This window comes from Halichoerus grypus, chromosome 3 (assembly GCF_964656455.1).
Source record: "Halichoerus grypus chromosome 3, mHalGry1.hap1.1, whole genome shotgun sequence".
Taxonomy (NCBI): domain Eukaryota; kingdom Metazoa; phylum Chordata; class Mammalia; order Carnivora; family Phocidae; genus Halichoerus; species Halichoerus grypus.
Genome location: NC_135714.1, coordinates 157,006,144 through 157,019,536, shown reverse-complemented (window position 1 = coordinate 157,019,536; position 13,393 = coordinate 157,006,144). Strand labels below are relative to the sequence as shown.

At 37.7% G+C, this 13,393-nt stretch overlaps 1 protein-coding gene across 4 annotated transcripts in view; it reads left to right on the top strand.

Moving 5' to 3' along the window:
- Window positions 1-13,393, top strand: part of PPP2R2A (protein phosphatase 2 regulatory subunit Balpha) — an 84,649-nt gene that overhangs the window by 32,638 nt on the left and 38,618 nt on the right. For 2 of the 4 annotated variants that reach the window (XM_078069493.1, XM_036106185.2), the window contains exon 3: window positions 3,091-3,227. The exons of the other annotated variants lie outside the window; for them this stretch is intronic. In XM_078069493.1, coding sequence (XP_077925619.1) covers window positions 3,212-3,227 — 16 coding nt within the window. In that variant the 5' untranslated portion in view covers window positions 3,091-3,211. The remainder of the gene's footprint in view (window positions 1-3,090; window positions 3,228-13,393) is intronic. 4 annotated transcript variants of the gene reach the window in all.

Below are 13,393 nucleotides of genomic sequence, written 5' to 3'. Positions count from 1 at the left end.
GCCTCAAGGCTCAGTCGTCAGGCCAGACCTCTTGTTTTCTGTAATCACTCACTAGGAAATCACATTTAGTGTTAAATGCCTTCTGTTAGCTGATGATACCTTAATTTATATCTCCTCTTCTTCCCTAAACTGCTGTCAAATCTATCTAGCTTGCCTGTATGACATTTCTACTTACATGTGTGGTTGAAATCAATACCCAAAGATGTCAAAATGAAATTCTTGGCTACTCTTTTTTTTTTTTTTTTTTAAATAAGATTTATTTATTTAGAGAGAGCGAGCACAGGAGCAAGCGTGGGGAGGGGCAGAGGGAGAAGGAGAGAGAAACCCCAGCAGACTCCTTGCTGAGCTAAAGCCTTACACAGGGCTTGATCTCAAAACCTGAGAGCATGATGACTTGAGCTGAAACCAAGAGTCAGATGCCCAGCGGACTGCACCACCCAGGGGCCCCTTGGCTCCTTTCTTAGCCTAAACCTGCTCCTCCTGGTGTGTCTTTTTCCTCAGTAAATGAAACTGCCTTTCCTCCATTGGGCTTGGTTCTAAAACCTTGGATATATCCTTTGACACCTCTATCCACCAGCTTAAATATGGCAGTGCTATCTTCAGAACATATTCTGAGTTTATCCATCTCTCTGTGGCTGCCCCTGAGTTCAGACCATCATCATCTTTGCCTGTGCTACTGCAGTAATTCAGGAACTAGTCTCCTTTTTTTCCATTTCCAGTTTTGCCTGTATTCACCCAACAGGTAATCACTTTAAAACAAGGTAGAAGCCCTGCAATGGCTTCTTACCACTCTTCAAACAAATCCACAGTCCTTCTACCATGGCCTACAAAGCTGTATATGGTCAGGCCTCTGCTAAATGAGCCATCTCCTCTACCACCTTATTCTGTATTAGTGTTATCAAATTTAGCAAACTCATTTCTACTTAGGCTGCCTGCTTGGAATATTTTCCTTTACAAGTTTGGATGACTAATTCTCTGTTCATTTTTGTCTCTGCTTAAGTCACATCCTCAGAGAGGTTTTCTCTCACCACTCTACCTGAAATAATGCCCCACCGCCATTACTTACATTCTCTTTTTGGTCTTCCTATTTTTATAGTACTTAACACTACTTGAAACGTTTTATATTTGTTTATAATATGCCCCCAACACTAGAATGTATGTTCCCTGAAGGCAGGGAGTTTTTTGTCTGTCTTATTTAACTCCTGTATCCCTAGCAGCTAGAAATGCTAGCATGACCCAGAGTATCTAGCGTGTAATAGATGCTCATTAAAATATTGTTGAAGGGATGACTTTCCTAAAAATGAGCAAAAACCACAGAAGTGCACAAGATTTAAAGAATAATACCAGCTTCCAGAATTAGAGGAATAAACATTTAGTTCAAGTAAGTGGAGAAAACCTTTAATGTTTAATTTTCTTTTAATGAGATTCATGAAAGAAATTGCATCTTTGAAAACGATATTGTGAAAATTTCAAATCAGTGGATAAGCATGATTACAAATATTTAAAAAGTATGGTGGAGACAATGAAATGCAGTGCAAATAACAGTTGAAAAGAAGGTCAGGAGTATCACCTTGAGCAAACTAACCTGCCAGAGCTGAGAAAAAGGGTAAAAGGGAAAAGATGGGCAAAAAGAATTTTCTGACCTAAATTTCCTTTTTTGTCATAGAATGTGATATATTCCTTTTGGTCGAGCATTTTGGTGCTTTTGGTGCTTTGTCATTCATGACATAATCTTCTATATTATTTAGCCAATGGAGGTTAACTTTTTTCTTTAAACCAAAGTTGTATCTGCCATTTAGATGCTTGTTAAATAATGCTTAATATAAGACAAATATCAATCTATTAATGGTATTAAGTAATTCAACCACCATGAGAAACTGGACATTATTATTCTTGCTTTCATCTTTAGCTCTCCACACCTTATCAGTGATCAAGTCTTGCATTATATACTTCATAGATGTATTTTATTTTATTTTTTATTTATTTTTTAAAGATTTTATTTATTTGACAGAGAGACATAGCGAGAGCAGGAACACAAGCAAGGGGAGTGGGAGAGGGAGAAGCAGGTTTCCCCGCTGAGCAGGGAGCCTGATGTGGGGCTCCATCCCAGGACCCTGGGATCATGACCTGAGCCGAAGGCAGACGCTTAATGACTGAGCCACCCGGGCGCCCCTCATAGATGTATTTTAAAATCTCTGTATTTCTGTCCCCTCTTTTTGCCTCTGTGGTTTAGTTAATAAAATAGTTAATATTAATAAGACCAATTTTATAGGTTTGTTGTGAGGGTTAAATACCTAACATACCGTAAGTGCATTTTAAATGTTTGCTACTTATGCTAATATTGTTACTGTAGGATACTGGCTCAGATCACTGTCATTGCTTACCAGAATTTGTCTCTAGATTTCTCTCTACTTTTGCCATTCTCCCAGTTCCCAGTTTTCTTCACTTCAGCCTGAGTAATCTAAAGGCACATCTAATTGGATTACTTGTATTTAATACTTCCGGGTATTTAAAACTTCCCAGTGGGCTCCCTTTTATTGTTGGGGTAAAGTCTGTAAAACTTTCTGTAACATATCTTAATGAACTCATAACTTCTTTCTGTAAACAGGTTGCTCTTTTGTACTGGGGTTTGTAGGTGAGCGGTTCGTAGGTGAGCGGGAGGAATCCTGTCAAAACAAAATAGAGTTGGGGGTGACTTTGCCAGGACAGTTGGACAACGAAGGGCTTTCTGGTTTGTAAAGCATGGCCATAATAATCCTAGTTTGTAAAGATTTTAAGCAGATAATAATAACCAGATGCCCATTCTGGTTATAAAAATATCTTAAGGCATGCATAGATGTATAAGCTTTGTGCAGTACTACTTTGTATAATCTCCGTGGAAACTATATGCATTATATTTTGATAAGGCAACTTAATGAGGTGATTTGCTTTGTGGAATGAATTATGAGCCAGTTACTTTAGGTTTGGAATGGTCAATTTTGAGTTCTTCGTTCTAACATTATATAACAATACACCAAGGCTTGTTTGTTAAGATCACACCTATAGAGTAAATGTATTAGCAACTGTTTATCTTTCTGTTCTTTGTTGCAGGAGGGTATGGTTCCATTCCATTTTATCCAAACATGATATCAGATTATCCAGGAACAAGTTAAAAAGAAGGGAGACTGGTTCCAGAACACATCTCTGGAAATTACCCTATGGACCCTGACTCATGGCAACATTACAATGTAGGTTCTGTATGAGCATCAATAGCCAGTGGTCTTTGTTGAGCCTATCACATAACATGTTCCTGTTCACTGAGTCAGAGGTTGAAAAAGGTTATTATAAAGGCTGTTAGCAGTTACTTTATTATTGGAAATCATGGTTTAATCAAAGTGATATTTTGGTCCAGAGACCTAGGAGTACAGAATCTTACCCACGACCAGTCCTGCTTCAGCCTGAGGCTTCATGAGTGTACAGACGGTTGCTGACTTAATGATGGTTTGACTTACGATTTTTCAACTTTATGGTGGTACGAAAGCTGTGTGCATTCAGTAGATGTTGTACTTTGAATTTTTATCTTTTCCTGGGCTAGCGATACATGGTATGATATTCACTCCCAGTTGGCCATGTGACCACAAGGGTAAACAGCCAATGCACTTAACAATGAATCTGTACCCATACAGCCATTTATTTTTCACTGTCAGGATAGTTATTCAATAACTTACATGAGCTATTCAACACTTCATTATCAAACAGGCTTTGTATTAGATAATTTTGCCAACTATAGGCTAATGTAAGTGTTCTGAGCACATTTAAGGTAGGTGGGGCTGAGCTATGATGTTTGGCAGGTTAGGTGCATTTTAATGCATTTGAACTTAACGATATTTTCAATTTACGATGGGTTTATTGGGCTATAACCCCATCTTAAGTCGAAAGTATCTGTATATGCAAAGCAGCAGCAAAGCGGGGCAGCTTTAACACTTAGTAGTTTGGGAGTTAGCCTCATAGCCTCAGGCTCCAGGGAGCTTTGTCGGACCATTTGGAGAACTTTACCTAAGCCAGGTTGGTCTCAATAGCCTAGAAACAGATACGGTAAATGCTTGTTTCTTTGCGCAGCAAAGCCCAGCTAACATCTTCTGCTTACCAATGTGCCTACTATGTGCCACATTCAATGCTCATTTCTTTACATTTATTGCTTGGTTAGCCCTCAAAGCAACTCTGTGAGATAGGTATTTAAAGATGAGGAAACTGAGTCTTTAAAAGCCTTAGTTACTTCCTCGGGTTCATATAGGCAGGTGAAGTGAAAAAATGTCCAGTCTGACTTCTCATCATTTCCTCTACAAGTTTTTTACTGATGTGGCCCCAAGAATGTATTACAGGTGTGCTAAGATAATGATCCCTTTTTCCTGGGGATACTTGCTGGGCTGGATAGGGGGTTACTTAGCTGACTAGAGTTTCTGACTGAACAGACATGAACAGCCTAATCTTTTATACTAGTGTGCCATACAAATACTATATTCTGTGTATGCCCTGACATGAGGAAGATAGAGACACACTGGCCTGCTTCACTGAAAGTAACAAGAGTCAGCAAGAAGAAAGCATTTGCCCCTACTTCTTACAGCCATCCTCCGATCAGCCTCTCTGGCTATAGTAATATGCCCTAGTCAGTGCCAAATGGGAAAGAGAGGAGAGTCTAGAAGGGAAACAGAAAGAAATGGTTGGAGCCCACTCCCCCAGGAGCCGGTGAGTGGGTCAAACCTTACTTACTTAACAGGAGCAAGAGATTGCTAAAGGGATGGCACACACTCAACTTGCTTTTTAAGCCATAATAAAATGTTCTGAAATCTTGAATATACCACATTTCTGGGAGGAGCGGACTGACCTTTGAGAAAAGGTAACAAAAACTTTGAGCTCCCTCTAGAGGTCAACAGTGACAAAGGAGCATCATAATGGGAAATAACTGAACCTGAAGCTAGCCTGCAAGAAAGAAGCTAGCAAGAAACTAGCATTTTATAGATGCATTATCCAGAAAAATATTTTCTTTGGGGAGTAATTAGTTACCTTTGAGAAGAAATTTGGGTTAATCACACTCTAATTAGCTATGTGGGGTCAATCCTAAATTCAGTGTTTGCTGTATTAGGGTATATTGAACTAATAAAGGGGAAAAGATCATGAAGATAGGTTGTGTTCAAACAAAATAGCATGCTTCTTAATGGGAGCTCTGAGTGTTGAAGCAAACCAGATCAAAATGAGAATGAATTTCTGTGCTATCAGAACGTTCTGACAGCAGGTCCTTGACTTTAGCAGAGCTAAAGGTGATCAGTATACCCTCTGTGTTCTGACCCCCCACCTCCCCAACTTCTGAAAAGAGAACAATGAGTACAGATCAGTATGCAGAAGTCCAAATTGCAGGCATGTTAAAACTTCTAAGAAAGCTAACATACAATTTAAGTTTTAGAACCTCAGCTGATCAAATGAAAAATCTATTTCAGGACAGAAATCTTAGTCCTGGTCAGATACTCCACGGATGAGAATTTAGTTACGTTGCTGACCTTTACAGTATTTACTCCTTTTGTTCTCAATTGGTTTATTCTTCTCTTCAGAACTCCTGCATAGTTAGTATGTAACTATAGAATGAAAAAGTTAGAAGTCATGTTTAATTTGTGGTAATATTAAGGATGTATGAAAGTTACACATTTTTTAAAAGTTCCTGAGGTGCTCAAAAGAACAGAAGGATGGGAGCATCCCACAAAGGGATGCAGGAGCCAACCTGAAAGGGCTCTCAATGACCAAATCTGGAATAATTTGAACAACACAATAAATGACATAGTAAGATTATAACCAAAGTATGAAATAAATAAATATGAGTTCATATAGATAAATAACCGAATAAATAAGTGGGGGAGGGGAGACACATGTCCCCAACAGAAGAATTTCAAGTAATTTATGTAGATACTCCTCCTCAAAGGGGTGGAGCTTAACACCCCCAATCCTTAAATGTGGGCTGGACTTAATGACTTCCTACCTTATGGGGGGAGGGGATGACTTTATAGTGGAGAAACCTGGCAGTCATCAATAAGTAATATTGTTAAAATGTACCCTGGCCTGATACGATAAGAATGACATTTTACCTCTGTGATCTTCCTGCCAGTAAGCCATAATAGCAAGTGTGGCCATGAGAAAAACAGTCTCAACTTTAGGGACATACTGTAAAGTACCTGGCCAGTACTCTTCAGAACTGTGAAGGTCATCCAAAACAAGAGAAGTCTGAGAAACTGTCACAGACCAGAGGAAGCTAGAGACAAGAGGACTAAATGTAATGTGGGATCCTGGATGGGGTCCTGGAACTAATAAAGGACACTGGAGAAAAATGAGTGAAAGCTGAATGAAGTGTGGAGTTTAGTTAATATTCCAGTGTTGGCTCTTCAGTTGTGACAGATGAATCATAGCAAATGTAAGATGCTAACAAATAAGGAAATACCTGGGTTGAAGGTGTACGGGAACTGTCTGTATTACTGTCTTTGTGACTCTTATGTAAATCTAAAATTATGCTAAAATTAATTTATGGAAAACAGAGGTTCAGCTTAGTTAACTTTTGTGCTGTGTAGCTTTTGTTCAGTGATGTTTGAAAAATCATTCTCAGGTGTCTTGAAAAATGGGGAACTTCTCTGTTATGTGTTACATGCATTATCACTTGTGGTTAAGTAGCCTGTGACTTCTATGTGTGTGACTTTAAAAGTGAGAAAGACCCCATCTCATAAAAGGAGAGTGAGTAGTGATCAGTGACATAGAATCTCTAGTACCATGGTTTACTGCTGTAGCAGTGGCGGGAGTTGAGCAGAGCAGAATCATGCTTCATTGCCTCAGTTCCGTTCTGATTTCACCATTGATTGGCATATAACTTACAGAAAGTAACTTGTGTTAAATCACTGTTGGCTGATGAATTCCAGGTTACAAAGAAAGAAATCTGAGATCCATTTTTGTCAGAGTGCGGTCTGGACTAGTGGACTAACAGAGATCCATGGTCATGGGTGGAGTTACGCAGCATTTGCAGATGTATCGTCCTTTCAGGTCTTTAATTTTCCACATTCCAAGTTGCCTGAAAGAAGCACATTATTTTTCTCCTGCCATTATTCTGTTTTCTTCGTCCCCTAGATGTGTTAAGTATCTGAATACATGTTATATATGCTCTGTCCATTGTTTCTTTGCAAATTTTGAAATTCATAATTGACTTACTCAAGGTCGAATTATATCTTAATAGTACAGCTGAGACTACATCTCCAGGTGCCTTCTTCTTCTTGCCTAATGGTTAATGAAGGGCCAAGGGAAAAGAGTGGAAAGGGAGGAGGATTTCAAGAAAAATTAGAGCAAAATATGAAAGGATATTGGCAGAATAAGAACATCGGATGTTTCCCTTATATTCTCTAACACTTTAGATAACTGGAAGACATTAGTGAGCATCTTTATACATTTTTTTAAATTTTTGGATTATTTTGATAGGATGACTTCTGGAACGTTGATTCCAGTCTCTTGATTCCAAGAGAATCAGTGCTTTGTGGCTGTTGATTGAAATTATCAAATAGTTTTCCAAAATAACCAGATATACTTCTCTCTACAATGTAGGTAGAACAATTTATATTTTTTCCTCTAGTTTAATAGATAAGAAATGGTGTCTTAATTAAAAATTAATTTAATTTTGAGTGGATATTTTCTTATATTTTACCAGTATTGCTCTTCTGTGAATTGTCTTACCATGTTGTATTAGCTGTTTTTGGAAATACAAGTATTTTTTCCTAGTCCACTTGTCTTTAGTTATTGTGTAAAAATCACATTTTTCTTTTATTACGTCTATATATGTTATCCCTCTGGTGTATTTCTACCCCTCCAAAACCTAATACAAATTTTTTTTTCCTGGTGGGCCACATACAGAAGGGCTAAGGGAATGGGGATAGGAAAGGTGATATTTCAAGCAAGGCAGACAACACACCCAAGCTAAAGAAGGAAGCATAAGAGTGGGCATAAGTATAAATGTGGAAGCTGTATGTAAAACATCAGCCTTTCTAGAGAATTTGGCCAGTGCTATGGTACTAGAAAGGAAGATGGTATATTTAGGACAAAGGTTCATATTGTTTTCTTATGATATAATTTGCAAACAGTGAAATTCACCCTTTTTAGCATACAGTTCTTCAAAGTTTGATTTTTAAAAAAACATACAGATGGGGTGCCTGGGTGGCACAGTCATTTGAGAATCTGACTCTTGGTTTCAGCACAGGTTGTAATCTCAGGGTGGTAAGATTGAGCCCCATGTCGGGCTCAGGCTCAGTGCGGAGTCTAAGACTCCCTCTCCCTCTGCTCCTCCACCTTGTGCACGCGCTCTCTCTCTCAAATAAATAAAAATCTTAAAAAAAAACCATACAGACGTTTAATCACTCCCAAGATGAAAAGAAGTTCCATCATTCCAAAAAGTTTTCACGTCCCTTTGTAAGTCAACCTCCACCCAACTTCTAAGCAAACACTGATCTGTTTTCTGTCCTTCTAGTCGTGCCTTTTCCAGAATGTCAGATAAATGGAATTATATAGTATGTAACCTTTGATCTGGTTTCTTTAGCTTAGCACAGTGCATTTTGAGTTTAATCCACGTTACTGCTTTTATCAGTAGTTCCTTTTTATTGCTGAGTGGTATTTCATTGTATGGCTATATTGTATTCTGTTTATTCCCCAATTTTGGGTTGTGTCCGGTTTTTGGTGATTACAAATAAAGCTGCTATGAACATTTGCATCCAGATTTTATGTGACCATTGGTTTTTGTTTCACTTGGGTATCTAGTATTACGATTTTTAGGTCACGTGGTGTTTTAACTTTATAAGAAACTGCCAAAACTTTTTTCCCCCAAAGTGGATGTGCCATTCCCATCAGCTATATGTGAGAGTTCCTGTTGCTCATAATTAGCACTAGGCATTGTCATCTTTTTTCTCTTTTAAATTTGAGTCATTCAGATGGTGTGTAGTGGTATCTCATTACTTATTTTGCCTTGTAGAGATTCATCTTTGTCAGAGTTTTCAGGTTACTGTTACAGTAATGGCTATAGATGTGTTAACCTGGACTCCCTGTCTGAGCTCTGGAAACTGATTCCATAATGCTCTGATTGTTTTATTTATGCCGCACAAGTAGGATCAAATATGCTTTGTAATTTTTTTAAACTCAGTGATATAATGTAGACATTCTTTCTTTTTTTTTTTTTTTTTTTTTTAAAGGTTTTTATTTATTTGACAGAGAGATAGCACAAGTAGGCAGAGTGGCAGTCAGAGGGAGAGAGAAGCAGACTTCCCGCCGAGCGGGGAGCTCGACGCGGGGCTCGATCCCAGGACCCCGGGATCATGACCCGAGCTGAAGGCAGCTGCTTAACCAACTGAGCCACCCAGGCGCCTCCATGTAGACATTCTTTCTTAATACAAATAGATTTTATTTTTTTGCACTGAGAATGTAAGGTATACATGGACAAACTTTGGAGGGATATACACTGATAGAATAATAGTGGTTCTCTTCAGAAGTGGGGTTAAGAGTGATGATTGTCTTTTTTTACAAAGCAGTTTGTGAGATTAAAACAAAGAGTAAAGTTATTATAATTCCATTACAGATTTTACAGAAATCATAGTGTATATAAATACATCATATACATATTTTATAATTTGTGCAAGTTTGCTAAAAGACTGTTTAGCTGTCACCTGTGGTTATCTCTTAGTGGTGGGATTTCACGTTTTCTTATTCTTTCAGTTTTTTTTAAGTTGGTTAAAGTGATCACTGTATTGTTTTTTTACAAAAACAATTCTGTCTTAAATATTTATATACTTAGTTTCCTGTAAATGTTTTTAAATATTTTTATTGCAGTACTGGTTTTTATCTTTTGCCTTAGAATTGTAAGATTACCAAGTGGTTAGTTAGAACCAGTGGTTCTTAATGTTTAGCTAATTTTATTGTGGTTAGAGAATGTGGTCTTTAAATTTGTAATTAGAATTCTTTAAGGGACTGTCTGTGGCTCAATGGATGAGTTTTTTAAAAATTGCATAACTCTTTGGAAGATACTAATTTTTTATATTGGTATAAAGTTCTCTGCAGGTGTGTATCAATTGTATCTTTCCAGTGTGTATACTTTCTCCTCCCCCCTCCCTTCTTCCCTGTCCCCTTTTTTAAATCTGTCAGGCATGGAGAAGCATATGTCAGTCTTACACTGTAGTTAAAATTTTTGTCAATTCCTCTATTTCTAATAACCCTGAATTATATATAGTAAAAATCTCTGGGTCTAAAGATTCATGACTGTTAACATCTCTACCACACTTTTTATCAAATACACACATTATAAACTCTTGTCCTATTGAATTCTTTTTTACTTAATTTAACTGATGATTGGAGGCATTATTGGCATTTACTAGGCATTGGCCAGGTGTGTTAGCTATTTGATAGTTTGCAGGACAGTCTTGAACAAGAAAAAATCATCCTGCTCTGCATGACTTAGAATATTCTGCCAAATCTTCATGATGCTGAAAAAAACTTACTTATTCTGAGCCTGAACTATAACTCTTTTATTTATCAAGTATTTTTTTGCATGGGTTTAATGTACATACTGAGGTTTACTGTGTAAATCAGGGGAAGATTCTGCTTTGAAATTTTAGAATTTTTTAAAAAGATTTATTCTAGAAAGAGTGAGCAGGGAGGAAGGGCAGAGAGAGTCCCAAGCAGCCTCCGTGCCAAGCACGGAGCCTTACGCAGGGCTCAGTCCCAGGTCCCTGAGATCATGACCTGAGCCAAAACCAAGAGTTGTACACTCAACTGACTGTGCCACCCAGGCACCCCTGAAATACTAGAATTTTACAAAGGATTCTTCATGATTTTGCAAAGTCACATCACCAGTGCAGGCTATTGATGGTTTTTGAGTTACCACTATTATATACCTGTATAAGTCTGCATTTATAACTGATCTCTTGTGGTTATTCTACATACAGTGTCGTCATGCTTGAAAGTTTACATACTGGTCTTTTTAAAATATATATATATATATATATCCCACCTTTTTTTCTGGGACTGCAGTGACCCATATGGTAGATACCTGTTAGTATCCTACAAGTCAGGTCTTTGTTCTTTTTTCCTGCTTTGCTCCTGCATTTTTTTTTTATTTCCTCCCCTATTGCTAGCCCTTCAAGTTCTTGATCTTTTCTACTGCAGTATCTCATCTGTTAATGTCATCCAGTATATTTTTCATTTCTAGGTGTTCCTTCTTTGTTTTTTCTCTTGTATTCTCAACATGTTCATAATTCTGTGTTCTGGGGCATATTTACAACAGCTGTTTCAAGGTTCTTGTCTGCTGGGACCTTATTAATTCCATCATTTTTGTCATTTCTGGTTCCATTGGTTTATTTTTCTTCTCGTTATGAGTCACATAACCTACTTCTTTACATTCAGGTGATTTTGGATTGGATGCCAAACATTGTGAATTTACATTGTTGAGTGTTGGATTTTATTCTAGCACATCGTTACTTGAAGTAAATTTGATTCTCTTAAAGTTTACTTTTAGCTTTGTTAGGACAAATTCAGTCTTTAGTTCTGATTTAGTCCCACTACTAAGGTGATACTCTTCTGAAGACTTTATCTGGTGCCTCATTAATTATGAGGTTTCTCTATTCCAGCTGGTAGGGATCTTTTTTTTTTTTAAGATTTTATTTATTTATTTGACAGAGACACAGTGAGAGAGGGAACACAAGCAGAGGGAGTCGGAGAGGGAGAAGCAGGCTTCCTGCAGAGCAGGGAGCCCAATGCAGGGCTCCATCCCAGGACCCCTGGGATCATGACCTGAGCCGAAGGCAGACGCTTAACAACTGAGCCACCCAGGCGCCCCTCAGCTGGTAGGGGTCCTTAACAATTCTGAGCCCTCATAAGCTTTTTGGTGGTTCTTTCCTAGGCCTTATGGAATGCTCAGATCGGTATTCATTTAAGGATCCTAAGTGTCCTCTCTGTAAATCCCTCCAACTTTCTTTTGATACTCTGCCACAAATTCCAGCTGATTCTGCTTTCTCTAACCCCCAGTTTCTCTCTCCACAGCTAAGTGAGAGTGCTGGTCTGTATTTGAATTCTTCCTGTCTGACTGTACTGCCCAAAAGTAAAGCGGGTTAAATACACGATTCCATTTCTTTTTCTTGCTAAAGGGTTCAACAGTATTTTGAAAAGTATTTTGTTCCCGTTTTCTAGTCCTTCCCAGCAAGAGGATGCATCCAGACTGTCTTGTTTTCTCTCATGGCCAGAAGCAAAAGACCAATCCTAACCCTCATCCTCACCTTCATCCACATGTCAGAGCTAATAATTGTTTGCTCACCTAATATGTGGCAGTTATTGTTCATTACTACTATGTATATATACCATAAATTTTCCCTTGTCTGATTTTTATGCTGAGAATGTTATATTTCTGTACCCTGTTTATTATACCACTTAAGAAATAGGGAAGATAGGTAACAAGAAGGAAATGTTATGTCTGGTGAAATAAAAACAGACCAATAATACTGCTGTTGTCATGGTTACCACCAACTAACTACCACTCTGCCTCCAAAAGAAAGCAGTTATTTCAAGCCTTCTTAGAATGAAACCCGGCTACTGATGGTTTAGAAGGAAAGGAAAACGTTGGAAGAAGTGAGTTTCATTTTATATATTACATTATAAATCCTTGGTTTTTATTAAGAGTATATAAGATTTAACAGTAAAGGTCAAAAACATAGTGCATATTAAGTTCTCTTACTAAAAATTTGATTGTGCCTTTAAGTGCTGTCTTTATGTTGCTTGGAATTCAGTCTCTGCCTAAAATTGCTGTGTGTTGACTTAGTGCACAGGAGGGCAGTTGAAAGGGAGTCCTTTTTATTAACTAAATTAGAATGTTCTTTTTATAGGATTAACAGGCAGTTTTTTCATTGTGAAATAACATTTTTATTGGCCATAGAAAATATCTTATTTTTTTCTTTAAAAGAGGAAGTTTTTGTTCTTTAATTTTTGTTGTTTGTTGCTATTGGTTTGGGAGAATATGGCCCAGTTGATGGGCCATCCCTTGAGTTTAGTAGTATGACTCATAACAGTGAGGTTAATGTCTTTGCTTTTTAAAAGTATGTTATAGTTACTTTAATCTCAGAAGTAAAGTGTTCTCAAGTTTTCATTAATAGTTTGTTTTAAAACTAGTATCCAGGAATCTAAATTTTCATGAAACACATTTATATTTTCATCCTGCTGCTCCTTGGGGCAGCAGTCCATGTGTTGTAAGATAGTTGTTTTACCCATAGCTCATTGTTCAAAGGTTCAAAATTATCTTCGGTGCAGCATTCTTGGCTTTGCAGTAGAAGTCAGTGTCCACCCTGTAATGTTTTAGACTTAGCCTGTT